General features: G+C 36.5%; 1 protein-coding gene and 1 pseudogene across 1 annotated transcript; both read left to right on the forward strand.

The window, feature by feature from the left end:
- Positions 1-5367: 5367 nt before the first annotated feature.
- On the forward strand, positions 5368-5942 carry LOC126706444 (auxin-induced protein 15A-like; annotated as a pseudogene).
- Positions 5943-18494: 12552 nt separating this feature from the next.
- LOC126713464 (long-chain-alcohol O-fatty-acyltransferase-like) lies at positions 18495-19900 on the forward strand. Its single transcript, XM_050413215.1, has one exon. It carries the CDS (start codon positions 18545-18547, stop codon positions 19739-19741), a length of 1197 nt encoding a protein of 398 aa, XP_050269172.1. The 5' UTR covers positions 18495-18544; the 3' UTR covers positions 19742-19900.
- Positions 19901-22455: the final 2555 nt, after the last annotated feature.

Here is a 22455-nt window from a genome sequence, read left to right on the forward strand (position 1 = left end):
GGGGATTGTTGGAGCATTTTAATATTAATTAATTAAAATGGGTTTATATGACAATATAAATGTAAAGATGTGGGAGTTAATATGGAAGATAAAAAATTAGTGAAAATTTTTAATCCCACATTAAAAAAGAGAGAGACTATTTTATTCTTTTTAATTGTGATAATTAATAGGTTGATATGTATTGGAGCAAATTGTGGGCTAGATACATTCAGAATATTTCCTTATTCATTGGTGAGAAAATGGATTATTTAATATGGAAAAATGAAAAGACATTCACCCACTTAATGGATTAGTTGTTTCGGCCTATTTATTTCTTCAAAAACTCTTTATCTCATCCATTAATTGTGTAACTCTAGCCCATCAGATTTATGTCCAGCAATTAATCTTGTAACACCCGCTATATCATAATTATGGACCTAATAAATCAGATTAATTTGAGTAATAATTTTGTGAGACCCATTGAGCCTATAAATAGACTCATTCAGACCCAATCCAAGCAATTGCAATATAATAACATTACAAATCCAGTAATTGCAAGCATTCTTATATATTAAAAAAATAGAGAGGTTCTTAGCAAAAAAGGGTGTTCTTTCTAGTGGGTTTGAATACTTTGTGCATAGGTTGTTCTAGTTATACGACATTTGTTGGACTGTTGTATCCTCAGGGAGATAAGTCGAAGAAGGTCTACATCGATTACAAAATTTAGTCAACCAAGGGCTTGAATCTCCTTAAATAGAGTGAGTGTCGCGCTTTAGTCTAAATAGTTTTGTGTATTTTCTAATCTCAAATTAATAATATTCAGAAGTATTATTCAGTTTCTCTTTGTGTTATTTCCATTATTATTGTGTTTACATCAACAGAACACCTATCTTTAAATCGAAATCTCTAAAGTGTATAAAATATTGGTGGACTGACACACTACTCACAAATGGAAAAGAAATGAGAGAAGATCTTTTTTCCTTTTTACTATTTCTCTTCTTTCACTCTTGGTATGCAAATGGACATAAGGATGGATATATGGTCTTTCAATCCATCTCATAAACTATATGACATTTATTAGTTTAGGGAACTTCACTTAAATTTATTAACTTAACTTAAGCATATTACTTTAATAACTCTTTTCCTTTTAAGAGCTTTTATATATATATATATATATAGAAGATCACTTTTTTTTTTTTTTTAAATGTAAAAATTCACTAACACTTACCAATGAAAACTATGTTGGCATTCTAAAAACTTATTACTAACCCAAGATATTGGTGGGATTTTAAATCACTTTTTCTATATTAAAACGATATCTTTATTTATTAAGAGTCTTGTAGCTCAATTGACAATTTCTGGTATTTCTAATAAAAAAGTCTATAATTCAAATTTCCACACTTTCAACTATCAAATTATTATAATAATTTTTTTTCTTAAAAAAAAAAAGCAATTTCTTTATGTTTTTTTAGAAAAAAAAATGGGGGTGTTTATGGTTATATTAAACCCCCGGGCAGAGCACACACGCTTAGGGATGTGATACCCACCAACGAACTCCTGCTGGTAGCAGGAATCGAACCTGAGCATGTTAGGCAGAGCGAACGAACTATACCCAGCTAAGCCAAGCCCCCGTTGGCTCCTTATGTTTTAACTTCCCCCTTAAAGATACAAGAATCCTCTAAAGTTTAGGAAGAACGTATTACAATAAAATTTTATGATTGTTTGCTTTCACATGGGATGGACCATACATTGCACCTTCAACGCTAAAAGCCCGCATATACCATATACGTTTTGCCAACCTAGCAGCAACGAAAATAATGCATCTTCATTCTTCATATCTTATATCTTTATATAAAAAAAAAAATGCGGCTATGCCGCTACAGTGCTTTGGCACTGGGCACTCAGTGTGTTTGCACTGTGCAAGCACTGTAGCGGCAACAGTGCTTTGGTTTCGTGAGTCTTTTTTTTTTTTTTTTTTTGTGCTTTTTGTTTTTTTGTCTTTTCTTTCTTCTTTATATACAGTGCTTTTGGTTTAATTAATCGGCACTGGAGTTACAGTCCTTAAAAGTTTTTTTTTTTAAATATTTATATAAGCTGGTATATATATTGTTATACTGACACAATTATTGACCAGCACTATAGCTACAGTGCCTAAAGTTTTTTTTTTTTTTTTCAATAATCGGTTTGTGTTTTTTTTTTCTTTTAAATATTTATGTAAGCTGGTATATATATTATTATACTGACACAACAAATTTCACAATATTTTCACAATTATTGACGTGTCAATTTCTTACAAGTCAAAATAAAATAATAAAATATGAGCTGTGACCAACTACAATTAAAAATAAATGTTTGAGAAAATGTTACAACAATTATTGTGTAGTGCTTTTGCTTTATTGCAAATACGCGTATGCATGGTAGCTACAATGCTTTTGGTTTAGTTAACTGGCATTGTAGCTATAGTGCCTAAAGTTTTTTTTTTTTTTCCCAGTAATCAGTTTGTATTTAAAAAAAAAAAAATGTAAGCTGGTATATATATTGTTATACTGACACAACAAATTTCATAATATTTTTACAATTATTGACATGTCAATTTCTTACAAGTCGAAATAAAATAATAAAATATGAGACTATGACAAACCACAATAAAAAAATAAATGTTTTGAGAAAATGTTACAATACTTATTATGCAGTGCTTTTGCTTTATTCAACTGGCACTATACAATGCCTAAAGCTTTTTTTTTTTTTTTTTTTTTTTATAGTAATCGGTTTATGTTTTTTTTTTTCCCCTTTTAAATATTTATGTAAGCTAGTATATATATTATTATACTAATATTATAACGCAACAAATTTCACAATATTTTCACAATTATTGACGTGTCAATTTCTTACAAGTTGAAATAAAATAATAAAATATGAGATTGTGACCAACCTCAACTAAAATTAAATGTTTTGAGAATATGTTACAACGCTTATTGTGTAGTGCTTTTGGTTTATTCAACTGGCATGGTAGATACAGTGCCTAAAGTTTTTTTTTTTTTTTTTTTTTTTTTCTAGTAATCGGTTTTTGTTTTTTTTTTCCTTTTAAATATTTATGTAAGCTGGTATATATATTGTTATATTGACACAACAAATTTCACAATATTTTCACAATTATTGACGTGTCAATTTCTTACAAGTCAAAATAAAATAATAAAATATGAGACTGTGACCAACCACAACTAAAAATAAATGTTTCGAGAAAATATTACAACACTTACTGTTATCACAATATTTTCACAATTCTTGAGCTCTCAGTTTTTTATAGATCAAATAAAAAAATGCTAAGTCTACAACATTTTAACATTAATTTCTACAGTGCTTAAAGTTTTTTTTTTCTTTTAAATATTTATATAAGCTGGCATATCTATTAACTATATAAAAAGAGCGAAAGGCTCATGAATAGTGTTTTATTGGTTTATTCAATTAGTGAGGTGCACTTTTTGTTTTCTTTTTTTTTCTTCAAGTATGCCAGTTGATTTGAGCTTTGTTTTTGTTTATTTTTTTATTTTTTAAGATATTTATATGTTTACTTTGTACTTGCAATGCAAGTTTACATTGTAAATACACAAAAGTGGTTAATATTATACACATTTGCACAAAAAATGGTAAATATTGTACAAATTTTGTAAATGTGTACAAAATTTGACAATTTTTTTGTGTCTACAATATAAATTTACATTGTAATTAAGTACAATGTATACATAGATATATTGTGAAAATGTTGTGACGCATGTGTCAATTCCTTATGGGTCAAAATAAATTAAAATAAAATAATAAAATATCATACCGAGATCTAGCACAACTCTAAAAATGTCGTAACATATTTGTTGTTATTACAATATATTCACAACTAATGAGGTGTAAGTTATAGGTCAAAATAAAATAATAAAATATTGAACTGGGATCCATCATGGTCTTATACGAATGAGATTAACTTTTTATGACATAATTATCAAAATTCTTAAAATTAATGTCTCTTTTGATTAATGTAAATCTCTATGTATTTTAAAAATCAAATGATTTATATCTTTATTTTGTGATACAAATAAAATTTAGAATGGATCCTAATCACTACTTTTTTTCCATGGCTAGCACATGCTGCCCTAACTATGGTCAAAAAAAATTTTAAAATATTTGTCACATATTCACATGGTCATTTTCTCCTTCATTTATTTATTTTTGATTTTCCATTTTGTTGGTCCATTGAGACTAATTAAGTGAGAGGAATGGGGTTATTTGTGGAACCTACTTAGCTTATTTACTTAAGTAAAACTATATAAAGCCTCACTTTTTATTGGTAAAACCGTACTTTTGCCCATTTTATGAAAATCAAAACCAAAACAAGTAAGGGAAACCAAAATGTCTATAACCCTAGATTATATCTATTTCTGTTTCGTTTTCAATATTTTAGCTTGGTTGGAAGATCAAATTTGGGAAGTGCAATGTCTTTCTGATTACCATTTAACACATGCAGACAAATAAATTAGTATAAATTTCTAGATGTGCAGTTTTTCGAAAGAAGGGACCCTTGTCAGGCTTACAAAATGGATGACTAATGTACCCAAGTGTCATGAGGCTAAGGTAGTTACATTCACTTTGAATCTTTTGTAATGAGACCATAATAATGGTCAAGGAAAAAAGGTAGAAAATGTGAAGAATTTTGTTTTGCCGATAGTCAGCACCCAAATTGACATATCTGCATATTCTTTTGTTTCAAACAGAGTTGGAAATTTCATTCTCAAGTACATAACTTATATTATGTAGACTGTTGAGAAAATCAGGGTCTTTACATCTTTTGCTTTTCCATAATTTAGATTTCATTGATGTCAATGACTAACACATCAAAATTTGTTTTGAAGAGAACATTAAGTGTGTCCTATAACTCATCAAAATTCCAAGGAGCCATTATTAACATTCGTAATGGATAAAGCAATAGTTAGGTTTGCACAATGTAATCATAAATGTAGGTAATAGTTTATCCAAAAGGCTCATTTTTACAAGAGGCTAATCCAATTCCTATGTTGTTTCCTATAAGTAATAGACATATCTGTCTAAACATGTCCTCTATTATAAGAGATCAGCCAATAGGTTGAAATTTCTCTAATCCACATGTCTTTCACTTGAATTGGGTCCCTTCTTGTACCATCAAATATACTGTCTCAATCACTACCAAGTTCTTGATGATGAATTGGAAGACAGGTCCATGTGACCCTTCAAATGCTTATGTCTATCACACAACCCCAGCCAACTTCCTTTATGCCAGTTTTTCACACATCCTATTCATCTATATATATGCACACACATATCATCAAAATCCAAAACCAAGTCTTCACATCCTCTGATATCAAATCCTTACTTTCTTCTCCCTTTTGTTTGTGATCTTAATCATCTTTCTTAGCAATACTTCATAGATAGATTGCTATGGCCATTCGTTTGCCTCCTATCATAAATGCTAAGAACATTCTCCGGTGATCATACTCATCTGGAAAGCAAGTTGCTTCAACATCTATAGATGTTCCAAAAGGCAACGTTGCAAAATATGTTGGAGAGAGCGAAAAGAGGCACTTCATAATTCCTATATCATTCTTGAACCAGCCTTCTTTTTTAGAATTGCTACGTAAGGCTGAAGAAGAATTTGGGTATGATCATCCAATGGGTGGTCTCACAATTCCTTGCAGTTAAGACATCTTCATTGATTTTACTTCTCACTTACATGAATTGTGATATGGCACCACTAAGATAAAACAGTAGAAGCAATTTTGTAAATCCATGTAAATTCTTTATTTCTTATAGGCTGAAGAGATGGGGATTGCCTATCCATTAAAGATGTTACAAATAGAATTACTACAATCCCTTTCACATTCTCCCAAGAAATGTAAAATTGAGACACCTATTGGTTGAAATTGATCCTCTTTTGATTCTGTGATATTTCTAGTAACTATATAAAAAGCGGCTATGCCACAACAGTGACTTTTGGTTTCGTGAGTCACTTACTTTTTTATTTATTTTTTTTTAAGCTTTGAACAGTAGCTATAGTACCAAGAGGCACTGTAGCTATAGGTTTTTTTTTTTTTTTTTTAGTCTTCCGTTTGTACTTTTTTCATTTTATATATATTGTTATTCTGACACAACAAATTTCACAATATTTTTACAATTATTGAGGTATCAATTTCTTATAAGTCAAAATAAAATAATAAAATATGAAACTATGACCAACCACAACTGAAAATAAATATTTTGTGAAAATGTTGTGACACTTGTTGGGTGAATGTGTAAAAGTTACAGTACTTTTGGTTTGTTTAATATGTACTGTTCATCGCTTTTTTTTTCCCAGTCATCGATTTGTGCCCTTTTTTTCTATATATAAAAAGAGCAAATAGGCTCATGAATAGTGTTATGAACGTTTAGTGACTTACCTTTTTCCCCTTTTTTTTTCCATCAAGTTCATCAACTTGGTTTGAGCTTGTTTTTTTCTTTTAAAGGATCTTTATATGTTTACTTTCTACTTGTAATGTAACCTTATATTGTATACACACAAAAAGTAGCAAATATTATATACATTTGCAAAAAAAAATTGTACAAATTTTGCAAATGTGTACAACATTTACCAATTTTTATGTGTTTACAATATAAATTTACATTGTAAGTGCAATGTATATTTCTATATGTAGGGACACAATTAATAACGACCCACGAATGACATTGGGCTCGTACGTAAAGGGCCCAAACAATATAATTTGTAAAGTGTGGGCTTGAAAGGCTTGACCTTGGTTACTGGACAGCGGTCTAGTCATGGTTTTTATGGAAGTTTATATGAGGGTGGACCTGGCGTGACTGGCAAAACCTTCCTTCGATGCGACCTGTGGGGTTTTTGTCCTCGGACCCCGTCCGAGGAGCTTAGTGTTCTTCTCATTCTCCCTCTTTTAGGACTTCTTCGTCTGGGGGGGGGATCCCCTTCCCCCTTGGTTCTTCTTCCCTTTTATACTAGTAGTTACTTTCCTTTCAATGTCTACGTGTAAGTTTCACTTTCTAGGATGGAGACTTGTCCCATCAGCCCATACCTAGAGTGGTTGGGAGTAGACGTAAAAGTTGAATAGCATGGTGAAGAGCATGGACCTGTCAGACGCAGAGTTCTTTATTACAGTATTGGTAGCTTTTTCACTTGTCCTGCCCCTGCATTGAGCTCGCCCTTTCCTTCAAGCGTTCTGTGGGGTGTCGAGCATAAGATCGTCCTCGGCCAGATCTTTAGCCCATTTTTTGGATTTTCATTATGCATCCTCGGCAATTGCTCTCCTCGGTTTAGGCTTTGGGCCTTAATGTAAAATGGACCAGGGTCGCAGATTCTCTGGCCCCACAATAGCCCCTCAAAATCCTGCTGCCCGACCTCTTCGTTGGGGAGGAGGATTTTGGTGACGTCGGACCTACATCATGGTTTGCCCCGCTTTTATCCTTCATTAATATCAGTGTCTCTTCATTTGCCTGGGAGTTGCACCGGATTACGAGACATTCTTATAGATTTACTCACGATGCGCTCCTGCCGCTTCGCTGTTCGAGCTGCGTCTTTAATATGTCCCCTTTACGAGGCTACCCAAATCCTATGGTTGCAGACGGTGTTGGGAGTTGAGTAAAAATGGTCTCGTCTATAGCATTTCTTGGAAATCTGCGTAGATTAAATGCCGCCAACTTGCCCTCTATATAAGAAGCAGGATAGGAGGTTACTCCCTTTACGTACAAACCCTTCACCCCTTTCAAATTCCTAATCCTTCAGCTGTGCTTAAGGTTTTCATTGCCAGTGCAATTAAACCTTAGAGTGATGTTTGAGGCACGAATGGGGATGAAGGAACCACACCCGCTCCAGAAGCATTAGGTCCTTCCGAGACTTAGGATAGCGCGGTCAGGGCAGGGAAGACAGAGACTCAAGACAGCCCTCCGCTTTCACAAGGTGGGAGCGGTTCCTCTACCTCTTTCAGCCAAAATCCGAAGCAGGTGCTGGTCGCGTCAGATTTTTGGTGCGACAGCAGTGAGATTTCTCGTTGTCAACACCATCCGCTCTATCGTGAGCGCTGCTAATATGGCACCTTCGTGTTAGGAGTCAAGGTTGATGCGGGGATTAAGTATCCCTGCTTCTTCCTCTCTTCCTTCACTGGTGTCTCTTTCTGCCTCCCCTTCTTCTTCTTTCCCATCACCGGGGCCAGCCTGGTGTTTCTACTTCTTCTTCTTCTGTTTCTTCTTCTTCTGCTTCTTCGTCTTCTGCTTCTTCTTCTCTCCCTTGTATCTTTTCTTTTTGCTTATGCAGTTAGCTTTTAGTATAGGCTTACTTAAGCCCCTTTATTGTACGTTGTGCGTTGTACTATTTCTTTGTCTTAATAAAAGATGATTCTGTTTCATTCCAAATATTTTTCTTTTCTGCAGTAATTACTTTGTGAATGGATGTATTTCATGTGTATTTTTCTTTAACGATACTCAGGGCAAAAAAACTTTGTAACAAAAAGCTATTATTTTGAACTTATTGAGACTATCAAGCATAATAATACCAACCTGCAGTAGATTAAACTTACGAGACTAAACGAGGTAACAGCTGAGTGCTCTGTAATGCGCGTGAGGCAGTCATCCGAGAATGAGTAACCCAAAATAAACCACCCGAGAGAGTTGCCGAGTGGTGAGGGACTTTGGCCGCGTTGTTGATAACACCTGGCCTTAATCGTTTCATGGCCTCTGATCCGAGGACTGAGGTATGGTTATACTGGGCCCAAACACTTATTCGCACTAGTTCCCTTAGAATTGAAGATCCGAGGATAGACCGGGACTTCCATTCGGTCTAGGACTTAACCTCTCCATGGGACAGAGTCCCGGGTTGTGTCCAAAACTTGTAATTTTTCTCTTAAGTAGTTGGTTTCCCCATAGGCTTGAGTCCGAGGACCATACAAGGCCTTGGTTGTGTCCAAAACTTATAATTTTTCTCTTAAGTAGTTGGTTTCCCCATAGGCTTGAGTCCGAGGACCATACAAGGCCTTGATTATGTCCAAAACTTGTAATTTTTCTCTTAAGTAGTTGGTTTCCCCATAGCCTTGAGTCCGAGGACCATACAAGGCCTTGGTTCTGTCCAAAACTTGTAATTTTTCTCTTAAGTAGTTGGTTTCCCCATAGGCTTGAGTCCGAGGACCATACAAGGCCTTGGTTCTGTCCAAAACTTGTGATTTTTCTCTTAAGTAGTTGGTTTCCCCATAGGCTTGAGTCCGAGGACCATACAAGGCCTTGGTTCTATCCAAAACTTGTGATTTTTCTCTTAAGTAGTTGGTTTCCCCATAGGCTTGAGTCCGAGGACCATACAAGGCCTTGGTTCTATCCAAAACTTGTGATTTTTCTCTTAAGTAGTTGGTTTCCCCATAGACTTGAGTCCGAGGACCATACAAGGCATTGATTCTGTCCAAAACTTGTGATTTTTCTCTTAAGTAGTTGGTTTCCCCATAGGCTTGAGTCCGAGGACCATACAAGGCCTTGGTTCTGTCCAAAACTTGTGATTTTTCTCTTAAGTAGTTGGTTTCCTCATAGGCTTGAGTCCGAGGACCATACAAGACTTTGGTTCTGTCCAAAACTTGTAATTTTTCTCTTAGTGCCGAGGATTAGCCCCTCGGCCAAGGTATTGGGCGTCAAACTGATGGTGGAAGCCCCTAGAATTGTCCTTATCGCTAGTGTTTCGAAGCATAGCCCCTAGTAGAACTTTATACTAGGGCAACGAAATCAAGCCGCTGGATGTAATGGAGGGGCTTTCGCAGTCCCTGGGTTGATAGGAGCTCGACCCACCATCTGTGCCACCGCACAAGCCTTCCCACAGACGGCGCCAATTGTAGGGACACGATTAATAACGACCCACGAATGACATTGGGCTCGTACGTAAAGGGCTCAAACAATATAATTTGTAGAGTGTGGGCTTGAAAGGCTTGACCTTGATCACTGGACAGCGGTCTAGTCATGGTTTTTATGGAAGTTTATATGAGGGTGGACCTGGCGTGACTGACAAAACCTTCCTTCGATGCGACCTGTGGGGTTTTTGTCCTCGGACCCCGTCCGAGGAGCTTAGTGTTCTTCTCATTCTCCCTCTTTTAGGACTTCTTCGTCTGGGGGGGGATCCCCTTCCCCCTTGGTTTTTCTTCCCTTTTATACTAGTAATTACTTTCCTTTCAATGTCCACATGTAAATTTCACTTTCTGGGATGGAGACTTGTCCCATCAGCCCATACCTAGAGTGGTTGGGAGTAGACGTAAAAGTTGAATAGGATGATGAAGAGCATGGACCTGTCAGACGCAGAGTTCTTTATTACAGTATTGGCAGCTTTTTCACTTGTCCTGCCCTTGCACTGAGCTCGCCCTTTCCTTCAGGCGTTCTGTGGGGTGCCGAACATAAGATCGTCCTCGGCCAGATCTTTAGCCCCTTTTTTGGATTTTCATTATGCGTTCTCGACAATTGCTCTCCTCGGTTTAGGCTTTGGGCCTTAATGTAAAGTGGGCCAGGGTCGCAGATTCTCTGGCCCCACACTATATATATTTATATTATATATAAAAAGAGTGAATAGGAAAAGTTATAGTAATTTCGCTACAGTAGTTTTGGTTTATTTAACTTTCACTGTTTTGCTGGCCATTTTTTTTTTTTTTTTTTTTTTTTGTGAATGCATAAAGTTGTAATATATTTGCTATATTATTTTTGGTTTGTCCACAATAATATTCATAACACTTTCATAACAAATCAAATATGGTAAATCGTTATTCGTTCTAATTTAAACTAACCAATGAAACTACTTTTTTGTCCACCAATAACAACTTGTAGTAACCTATTACTTATGATTTGTTGTGAAAATGTCATGGACATAACATTTTTTGTGTGAAAAATGTTAAGGCATCTTGATGTTGTCACAATATTTTCAAATTTGCTGAGCTGTCAATTCTTTACAAGTTAAAATAAAATATGACTAAATTATAAAGGTATTATGAAAATGTTGCATCATTCTATTGTGTTTTTTGAAATTTTTTGTTGGTTTAATCAACTTTGTTGAGACAAAATTCACTATTCTACATATAATTTTCTCGGGTTGACTTTTTGTATATTTTTTTCTTTACACACTATTTTAAGTAAAAACACATTGTTTTGCACACAAAAACAAAAACAAAAACTTAGGAAAAAAACATTTTTCATCCTTTATGTTTGGGGTAGTTTACAATTCTTCCTTAAACTTTAAAATCAAGCAATTTTTCCCTTAATATTTTGGAAATGAACAAATATGTCATATTGTTATTCTCTCAGTTAAACCCTAATAAAAACTTATGATTTTTTAAAATATTTTATTGTGTAATGTCTAAATTACTTTTGCTAAAGACCAATGACTTGGAGGAGGACCCTCATGCCCCTCTTTTGAATATTTTTAATAACTAAGAGAGACCAATAATTTGTCATTTGGTAGCTATGGAGATGATACTACTAACAAGAGAGAGAGGGAAACTTTTAGGGATTTTAGAACCATTTAAGGGTCAAACTAGTAGAAAAGAAATGGATAGCTCTCGTTCTCTCATGCTCTCAGCGGAAGAGCAAGACGAACTCTCACGTAGCAACAAGAAAGTGAAAAATGTTGGTCATGCAGGATTCAAAGAAGGGCTGGATATACCCTCCTCGTCAACGGGACAGAGCAATGGTTATTGGAATCAGACCGGGACCTTTAAGGATAGACTGGTGGGTGAGGTTCCTGGTGCCTATACCCAGGCTTTCAGTTTTGAGGACTTCATGGAGGCTGATATAGAATCAGATGATGAGGTGGAAAATCTCCGAGAAGGGCTGGTCGCAGTGAAATTTTCTAAGGATCTAAAACATGAGATTCGTACCCCGTGGACACGAGCTCTCATTGTGAAGGTTTACGGTAGGTCTGTGGGTTTTAATTTTATCCAAAACAAGCTCCTTGCTATGTGGAAACCTACTGGAAGATTAGATTGTGTAGGCTTAGGACATGGGTTCTTCCTTACTTGGCTATTACTCAAGGAGGACTGCGAAAATATTCTCAGGAAGGGACCATGGTTCATTGGAGAGCATTTTCTATCCATCCGACCGTGGGAGCCAGATTTCCATCCAGCAACGGCCAATGTCTCCTTAGTGACGGTTTGGATTAGACTGAATGCGTTGCCCATTGAGTAATATAATGCGAAAGCTTTGCATCAGATTGGCAAGTTGATTGGTAATGTTCTTCGAGTAGACACACATATAGCCACTGAAACCAGAGGAAAGTTCGCCAGACTTTATGTGCAGATAGACGTCAATAAACCCCTGATCACGGCCATTCTGATAAGAAAGTTCGAACAACCCGTGTGCTATGAGGGTATTCAAAAACTTTGCTTTAAGTGTGGCAGAGTGGGGCACTACAAAGACTGCTGCCCGCACATTATCCGGCAAGACCCACCCGTTGAAAGAGCGGAGACGACGCCAGAAGGGAGCGTGTCTTCCTTTTCATGCGAAATGCATGCACCGGACACGGTTAAGAAAAGACAAGGCAGTAAGGAGAGCGTGAGTGGGAGTGCGAATGAGGAGGCCTCAGCAAGTACGTACGGTCCTTGGATCGTGGTAAGTCGCAAGCGTAATGGGACAAGGAATCAGGTGAATGGTGGGACCTCCATGGTGCAGATGCATGGCCAGCCAAGGCGTGGTCCAGAGACGTATGGGAGTGTGATAATTAATAGCATGGGACATGTTCAACCCAGCCACAGCAATGGGCCTGGGAAGGAAGTCAAGCGAAAGCTTTCACCCATTAGAGAAGTTAATGGGCCATTATTAGCTAGCTCCTTGCAGCGGCTAGTAAAGACACCAAGCACTTGGGCTCAAAAGGAAGCTGAGGGACGGTCAAATAGTGTGGGAGTGGATAAGGTTGTAGGCCGGGCTGGGCTTGGAAAAGAGAAAAAAGGTGCTAAGCCCAACCAAAGTGATTCGGTCAAAGGTAAGAAAGCTCTGGCACGTGCTAGGGCTCTCCAAGCAAATTCCTCTGGCGCCGCTGGAGTTGAAAGGGGAAAATCTTCTTCTTTGATTCACCTCACTCAAAACTGTCTTGCCCAAAACTATGATGGTGACCAAAAATCAGGGGTGCCATCGGGTTTTCAGTTCACAGCAGCCTATTGCCCAGAAACGGGCTATAAGGTGGAAAGGAATGACCATCGAGATTTTAGGAATGGGTCGGAGTTGTGTACCACTGACAGAGTTTCTTCTCCGAGCGAAGGTTGTGCCGACAGCGAAGGTGGAACGACGCTTGCTATCGCCGAGCCTAACGGCCTCTGTTCTATACAAGATGAGCTTAACGAAGTGTCGACCCGAACTGATCAAGCTTCGTGGCCTTGTTCTATGCAAGAGGAGCCTAGCGGAACTAGTATCCGAGCTGATCAATCTTCATGTACACTTGAAGAAGGTGAAGATGGGGATGCTGATATGGTACTTGAAAGAGGAGGCGAAGTTGGTGCCGGCCTCTGATGTATGCCTTACCTCAGTCTTTATTGTATTATTATCATGAATACAATCGTTTGGAATTGTAGAGGTGTGTGTAAGCCCTCCTTTCAAAAACATATTGGTGAGTTGGTTCGGAGTCATAATCCAGCGATTCTAGTTATTATGGAGACTCGTGTTGGGGGTGATAGGGCAAAAGGAATCATTGACAGATTGCCATTTGATGGCTCAATGCATACGAACTCTATTGGTATCGCGGGTGGAATTTGGATGTTGTGGGATTCAAAGAGGGTGGATGTCTCACCGCTGGCTAATACTGAACAAGAAATTCATGCTTCAGTTAAGGTACGTAATGCTAACTCTAGCTGGCTTTTTACCGCTGTGTATGCTAGTCTTAGAATTGCTGAAAGACATATTTTATGGAATAACCTTATTAAAACTACTGAGTTACATAATATGTCGTGGATTTTGCCGGGTGATTTTAATGAGCCACTGTCGGCGGAAGATAAATTCGGAGGTAGAGTAGTGAGTGTCAATAGATCACTGTTATTCAAGGAGTGTCTAGATAAATGTAATATGATTGATATTGGTTTTTTGGGGCCCCGATTCACTTGGTCTAATAGAAGAGAAGTCCAAGCTTTAATCCAAGAAAGAATAGATAGGGTTTTTGTTAATCCCAGCTGGTGTTTATTGTATCCAGAAGCTCGGGTGGTTCATCTTACTAGATGCCATTCCGACCATTGCCCTATTTTGTTAGAGATGCAACCGAGAATTAATTTGGGGAGAAAGCGGCCTTTTAGATTTCAGACCTGTTGGTTGTCTGAACCATCTTTTCCATCTATTGTGTCTCGAGCGTGGAGTGATTCTTCCGCTCTTAGAGATGCAATTAACAGATTCACTTAGGCAGCAATTAGGTGGAATGCTTCCCATTTTGGTAATATCTTTACCAGGAAAAAGAACATCATGGCTAGGATTAATGGGATTCAACGGGCCTTGTTTGTGAGACCTTCTGCCTTCCTTGTTAATCTGGAAAATGAGCTTCTCAAAGATCTAGATAAAGTGTTGAGTCAAGAAGAAGAGTTCTGGCCTTTAAAATCCCGGGTTAATTGGATGATACAAGGTGACCGTAACACTACTTTCTATCATGTCTCCACCCTTGTTAGAAGAAAAAGGAATCAGATTTTAGCTATCAAGGACTCTATGGGGGAATGGGTTCTTGAGGAGAGTGATGTAAAGGCGGTCGTCAGAAGCGGGTTCAATGGTATTTATACTTCTTCTTTTGTCTCGGCCTCTCGGGCTGCTCCTGTTATATCCCAGTGGCAGGCTAGCTTAACTAATGAAGAAAGGGAGAGTATTGGTGGGGCTGTTTCTATGGAAGAGATAAAATCAGCCCTATGGTCTTTAAAAGCCTTCAAAGCCCCTGGGCCGGATGGATTGCATGCAGGATTCTTTCACAGATTTTGGCTAATTGTTGGTGATTCAGTGATTGATGTAGTAAAGAAGGTTTTTGCGGAAAGGGCTGTCCCGGAATACTTAAATAGAACTCTTATGGCCTTGATTCCGAAGATTCAAAGTCCTGAAGCGTTGAATAACTATAGGCCAATTAGTCTATGCAACACGGTGTATAAGATTATTACTAAGATTATTGTTGCTAGACTTAGACCTTACTTGGACAAGCTTATCTCTCCTCTTCAAACAACTTTTGTCCCGGGAAGGAAAGGCATTGATAATGTGATTATAGTGCAGGAAATCATTCATAATCTCAGTAGAAAGAAAGGGAATGTGGGGTACATGGCTATTAAGATCGATCTTGAAAAGACGTATGATAAACTTGAGTGGAGCTTCATAAGAGACATGCTCATTAGGGCAAATATACCAGCTGACCTAATTGACATTATTATGAGTTGCATATCCACGGTATCGACTTCTATTTTGTTTAATGGGGAAGCTCTAGATCCGATCTATCCTACGAGAGGCATAAGGCAGGGAGATCCCCTATCTCCGTACTTATTCATTCTATGTATGGAGTTTCTTGGGCATCTCATTGAAGAGAAATGTACTGCTAAGATTTGGCAGCCCGTAAAGGCCTCGTGTGGTGGGCCGGCTTTCTCTCATTTATTTTTTGCAGACGATTTAGTGCTATTTGCCAAAGCTGATCACATTAATTGCTCGGCTGTGAGGGACATCATTGATGAGTTTTGTAGTGCTTCGGGTCAATCAGTGAGTGCCGCTAAGTCTAGAGTCTATTTCTCGCCTAATGTGGATAGGGATTCTAGGGAGTCTTTTTGTGATATCCTTGGATTTGCCTCAACTCCTTCTCTTGGCAAGTATCTTGGAATTCCTATTAAGCACCCCGGATCTTCCCCTCAAGATTTTAACTTCATTCTTGATAGGGTTAAAAATAAGCTAGTGGGATGGAAAGCTAACTTGCTATCTTTGGCTGGAAGGGCAGTCCTTATTCAAGCTTCTTTGGCGGCTATCCCTGCATATGTCATGCAATGTACACACATTCCGAACAAAATATTAGAGGGAGTTGATCGGGTGAACAGAAATTTTCTTTGGGGGTCATTTGAGTCGTCTAAGAAAATTCATTGGGTTGGGTGGCAAAAGGTTATGAAACCAAAGGAGAAGGGTGGTCTTGGTTTGCAATTTGCTAAGGGCAGAAACACTGCTTTGCTGGCCAAGCTAAACTGGAGGTTGTATGTTGAAAAAGAAGCATTATGGGCCCAAGTTCTAAGGAAAAAGTACTGCAACCAGAGGAGGACCAGCTCTGCTAATGCAGATAGGCTGCCATGTTCGCAAATTTGGAAAGCTGTTAAGATAGGGAGGGGTACTTTCAATGAGGGTAGCATGTGGATGGTTGGAAGGGATAGTAATCTCAGGTTTTGGTGGGACAATTGGACGGGTAAGGGGCCTCTCCGCTGTATGATACAAGGTCCTCTAATCCAAGGAGCTAATCAATGGAAGGTATGTGATTTACTTTCAGATTTTAGTTGGGATTGGGGGTGGATTCCTTTTGATCTCCCTTCCAAGGTAAAGGCCATAATCCAAGCCATTCCCATTCCTATCACGAGTAGAGGTCAAGATAGGCTTGCTTGGTCAGGTAATCCAAGGGGCACGTTCGATCTTCGGAGTGCCTATTCAATTGCCACGGCTGATGTAGATACTCCTTTGTTCAGTTCTGGGTGGATTTGGAAGCTTGAAACGCTGCCCAAGATCAAAACTTTCCTTTGGATGTGCCAACATAATAGCATAGGTGTTAGGAGTTGCCTTGCTAAGAGAGGGGTGACAATTGAAGACTTATGTCCAATTTGCCAAAGGGTACCGGAATCAATTATTCATGCCACTAGAGATTGTGAGTGGGTTAAGGGAATCTGGATGCAGCTAGGTGTGAGTGCTTTTAACCAGGATTTTTGGATGAGTAATCTTCAAGACTGGATCAACCTTAATGGGAGAACCAATTGCAGTCGTGCCCAAGAGAAACCCCCTTGGAAAATTACTTTTTCTTTTGCTATGTGGTGCTTATGGAAAAACCGGAACATGGTTGTCTTTCATGGGAAAAGGGTGAACCAAAATCTGCCTAAGGAGATAATGGACCAAGTATTAGAGTTTATCTACTGTGTGAAATCTCCCAGGAGTCCGAATCACAAAATCAGTAGGAACCTTCGTTGGGAAAGGCCTCCAACGGGCTGGAAGAAACTTAACACAGATGGATCATGCTTGGGAGGGTCGGATAGAGCTGGATGTGGTGGCCTAGTAAGGGATGAGCAGGGAGAATGGGTTGCGGGCTTTACAAGACACATTGGCTCAACGAGTAGCTTCATAGCAGAATTATGGGGGCTGAGAGAGGGTTTTTTACTTTGTTGTAATTTAAACATTGAATCCCTTATGGTTGAATTGGATGCTCAAGCTGTGGTGGATGTATTGAAGAACAATGCCTATGAAAATAACGTTGTTTCTCCCATTTTGGATGACTGTAGACTCTTGGCAGCACGGTTCCATTAGATTCAGTTTAATCATTGTTATCGTCAAGTCAACCGTTGTGCGGATTTGCTTGCTAGAATGGGTGCCGCTCAGGAGCTTGATTTTATTTCCTTTGTAAGTCCACCTGTGGACATTTGCAATGCCTTTGAGGATGACTTGAATGGTGTTTATTGTAATAGGATGTGTTTTGTTACTGCTGTAAGTGTTTAGTTTTGTTTAATGCAACGTCTGTTTACCAAAAAAAAAAAAAAGAACCATTTAAGAGATGAATCTAATTGTGTGTAGATTTTAAGAACCACACGTGCCACAAAAATACACCTGTTGCTCCTGGAGTTAATGGAAACAAAGTCATTGATCCAACTAAAACCTTTGTTCTTGGCCAAGAAGAAAGTATGGGACAGCGTAGGGTCAATTAAGAAAGACCAATGGCTTGGAAGAGGACCCTCATGGCCCTCTTTTGAATATATTTTAATAACTAAGAGAGACCAATAATTTGTCATTTGGTAGCTATGGAGATGATACTACTAACAAGAGAGAGATGGAAATTTTTAGGGATTTTAGAACCATTTATGAGATAAATCTGATTGTGTGTAGATTTTATTTTTATTTTTTAAAATCTGATGTGGCAGTATAATTGGCAATTGATGTCGTATGAAAAATAATTTTTTACTATTCCATTTGACACATCAGTTTTTTCCATCTAAAAAATAACGATAAAGACTAAATTGATAGACACTAAAAAGATTAGGAACCAAATTGACACAATTGAAATGTTAAGAACCAAATTAACATTTAATGTTAAAAATAGGAATTAAATTTGTAATTTATAATTTTTATATTATTGTTAGTTTTCTATTTTATTTTGGAATTGAGTCATCAAGCCCATTTTATTGTAAAAAAATAATAAAACTAAAAGCAAATCTGTACTGTACCATACTTAATGAGCTAAAAAGAATATTTAAAAAAAATAAAAATATATATAAACATTTAAGCATCTTACGTAATGGTATAGGTTGTGGACAATGGACACGATCTTCGATACAGTTGCCATGTGGACCAAAGTTATCATTAAATGAAGGGGAGAAGGAAAGAATTGGAGGTTGAAATCAAGAGTTTCATCAAGGTATATATCATAGTCATCATCACAGCTAAGTCGTTGCTAGAGAGAGAAGCAAAAAGAGAAATGGATGCTGAAATCAAGAACTTCATACAGGTATGGATCACAGCCATCACATCTCTTTGTTATTGTTACTACATAGTTGCAAGGATCCCAAGAGGAATGATGAGGCTCCTCTTCCTCCTCCCCATCTTTTACCTCTTCACCATGCTCCCTTGTAACCTCAACTCTGCCCATCTTGGTGGCTCCACTGCCTTCTTCCTTGGTTGGCTTGGTAACTTCAAGCTCCTCCTCTTTGCTTTTGACCAAGGCCCTTTATCACCACCCCTACCAAAACTTCTTCATTTCATATCCATTGCTTGCCTTCCCATTAAACTCAAACAAGACCCACCTCCAAACACCAAAAACAATAAAAACCCATCTCACCAAAACACCCCAAAATCCCATAATCTTACAAAAGTGACTAGATCTCTGTTGTTGGTTATAAAAGCCTTGTTTCTTGCCATGATAATACAGGCATATGAATATAGGGCAAATTTACATCTATATGTTATTTTATCTCTCTATTGTTGCCACACCTACCTTGCTGTGGAAATTATCCTAGCCTTAGCTGCTGCCCCAGTTCAAGCCTTTTTTGGGTTTGAGATTGAGCTACAATTCAATGAGCCCTATCTTGCTACCTCACTACAAGACTTTTGGGGCCATAGGTGGAACCTTATGGTTTCAAGTATTCTACGACCTACCGTTTACATTCCCATCCGTCGTATTTCTGCTAATGTAATTGGGTCACGTTGGGCTGCTCTACCAGCCATAATTTCGACCTTCATAGTGTCTGGCATAGCTCATGAAGTAATATACTTTTACTTCACACGTGTGCATCCCACGTGGGAGGTAACATGGTTCTTTGTCCTACATGGCGTGTGTACAGCTATTGAGATTGTGGTGAAGAAGGCAGCGACCAACAAGTGGCAGTTACATCGGGCGATTTCGGGACCGTTGACGGTTGGGTTTGTGGCAGTGACCGGTTTTTGGTTGTTTTTTCCACAATTAATAAGAAATGGTGTTGTTGAGAAGGCAATAAAAGAGTACTCAATTTTAGCTGATTTTGTCAAAGTCAACCTACCATTGCAATTGCACTTACACAAAAGTTAGAGCTATTTGGTAACGTTGTTTTAGAAACGTTGTTTGTATTTTTTAGAAATACTTATAATAAAAAAGTGTGTGAAAATATGTGTAATATATTGTTTAAACATTGGAAACATATGTAATGTTTTATTTTTCAAAGATGCATACCACACTTTTATGTTGTAACTTCATTTGTCCCTACCTTACTCCCTGCAAAAGTCACAATTATTTGTTTGTTTAGTCAATAGCTTAAGATGAAAAATATTTTTCACAATGGATGAAGCTTGGTATAATGAAACAAAATAAAGATGACAATCTTTTAAAAATGCTCTTAAATGGTTCACACTTGTGTTTATAACTTCATTGCTTGATGTTATGTATTTTATGAACAAAGTTTCCCTCTAGTCTTATATATAAATGCGGCAATGCTGCTATAGTGTTTTGTCACTGTTCATTTTGTGTGTTTGCACTGTTCATCTACAGTGCCATTTTGGTGAGGCACTTTGTCTTTTTTTTTTTTTTTTGAATAGTAGCTACTGTACCAAGTGGCACTGTAACTACAGTAGCTATAGTTTTTTTTTTCTTCATTTGTACTTTTTTTTTTCTTTTATATATATTGTTATACTGACACAACAAATTTTACAATATTTTTACAATTATTGAAGTGTTAATTTCTTATAAGTCAAAATAAAATAAGAAACTGTGACCAACCATAGCTAAAAATAAATGTTTTGTGAAAATGTTGTGATATTTGTTAGGTGAATGTGTAAAAATACAGTACTTTTGGTTTGTTCAATATGTATATTTTTTTTTTCCAATCATCGATTTGTGCTCTTTTTTTCTACTAACTATAAAAGAAGAGGCAATGCCTCTACAGTGCCCCTTTTGGTGTAGTGAGCCTTTTTTTTCCCCCAAGTTTTGAATAGTTGCTACAGTGCCACTTTGGTTTGTTCAAGTTGCACTGTAGTTACAGTAACTACAACGTTTTTTTTTTTTTTTTCTTCTTCAGTCTTCCATTTGTACTTTTTTTTCTTTTAAATATTTATAAGAACCCGCATATATATTATTATACTGACACAACAAATTTCACAATATTTTCATAATTATTGAGGTATTAATTTCTTATAAGTCAAAATAAAATAATAAAATATGAAACTGTGACCAACTACAACTGAATATAAATGTTTTGTGAAAATGTTGTGGCACTTGTTGGGTGAATGTGTAAAAGCTACAGTACTTTTGGTTTGTTCAATATATACTGCTTTTTTTTTTCCCCAGTCATCAATTTGTACTTTTTTTTTTCTACAGTGTTTTTGCATTGTTCATACAACGTTTTTCACTGTTCATCTGCAGTTCCATTTTGGTGAGCCACTTTGTTTTATTTTTATTTTTTTTGAACAGTAGCTATAGTACCAAGTGGCACTGTAGCTACAGTACCAAGTGGCACTGTAGCTACAGTAGCTACATTTTTTTTAGTCTTCCGTTTGTAATTTTTTTCTTTTATATATATTATTATACTGATACAACAAATTTCACAATATTTTCACAATTATTGTGGTGTCAATTTTTTATAAGTCAAAATAATATAATAAAATATAAAACCGTGATCAAATACAACTGAAAGATATATAAAAGCGCGAATGCACTAAAGCACTGTAGCTACAGTGCTTTGGTTTAGTGAGTCCCTTTCTTTTGTTTTTTTTTTTTTTCAAGTTTTGAACAGTTGTTGCTTTTTTTTTCCCCCACTGCTTTCTTTTCTTTTCTTTTTTTGCTCTGTTTTTTTTTTTTTTTTTTTGGGTAATATCCCATCACTCTTTATATATATATATATATATATATAAATATAAAACTGTTAGTTAACACAATAAATTGTCACAATAATTTTGCAACTGTTGATATGTTAGTTCTTTATAGGTTAAAATAAAATATCATACTAGAATCATCCACAACTAAAACTAAAGGTATTATAAAAAAGAAGTGCTACATTCACGACATTTTTCGCAATACTTTCACAACATTGTTCATAAGGTTTCCCCCCCCCCCCCCACAAATCACAGTATGCCAGTTTTGGTTGTGCTGTTTTTGTCTTTTCTTTTAAATATTTATATGTGTATGTACAGTTACACTGACTTAACAAATTCTTACAATATTTTCACAATTATTGATGATTTGCACTGTTCATTGGCCTTTTTTTTTTTTTTTTCACAATACGATGGTTTTGCTTGTGCTTTTAAATATTATATGTGCATACACAATTACACTTACGCAACAAATTTTTACAATATTTTCATAATTATTGAGATATCAATTTTTTAAAGGTCAAAATAAAATAATAAAATAAGAGACTAAGAACAATCACAACTAAAAATAAATGTATTATGAAAATGTTATAACATCTTCTTCTTGTCATAATATTTTCACAATCGCGAAATCTCAGTTCCTTATAGATAAAAATAAAATAAAATAAAAAGAAATGCTATGTCCACAACATTTTCACAATAATTTTGTAACAAATTTTATGTGACAAGGTATTTTTGAAGGATAAAAAAGTGATATCAGTAGTGGGTTTAATTTAAAACCAATAACAACTTGTCATTTATAATTTGTTCTAAAAATGTTATGAATGTAGCATTTCTCTCAAATAAAATAAAAATATATCTATTCGGATCCTAAAAATAAAAGTATTGTGAAAATGTTTTAATATTTTGTTATATTCTTAGACTTCTTTTTTAGTATATAGT

Source organism: Quercus robur, chromosome 2 (genome assembly GCF_932294415.1).
Source record: "Quercus robur chromosome 2, dhQueRobu3.1, whole genome shotgun sequence".
Classification (NCBI taxonomy): domain Eukaryota; kingdom Viridiplantae; phylum Streptophyta; class Magnoliopsida; order Fagales; family Fagaceae; genus Quercus; species Quercus robur.

What these genes read in the sequence shown, in the direction of transcription:
- LOC126713464 (XM_050413215.1), top strand. Translation starts at nt 18,545, where the DNA reads ATGAAGGGGAGAAGGAAAGAATTGGAGGTTGAAATCAAGAGTTTCATC.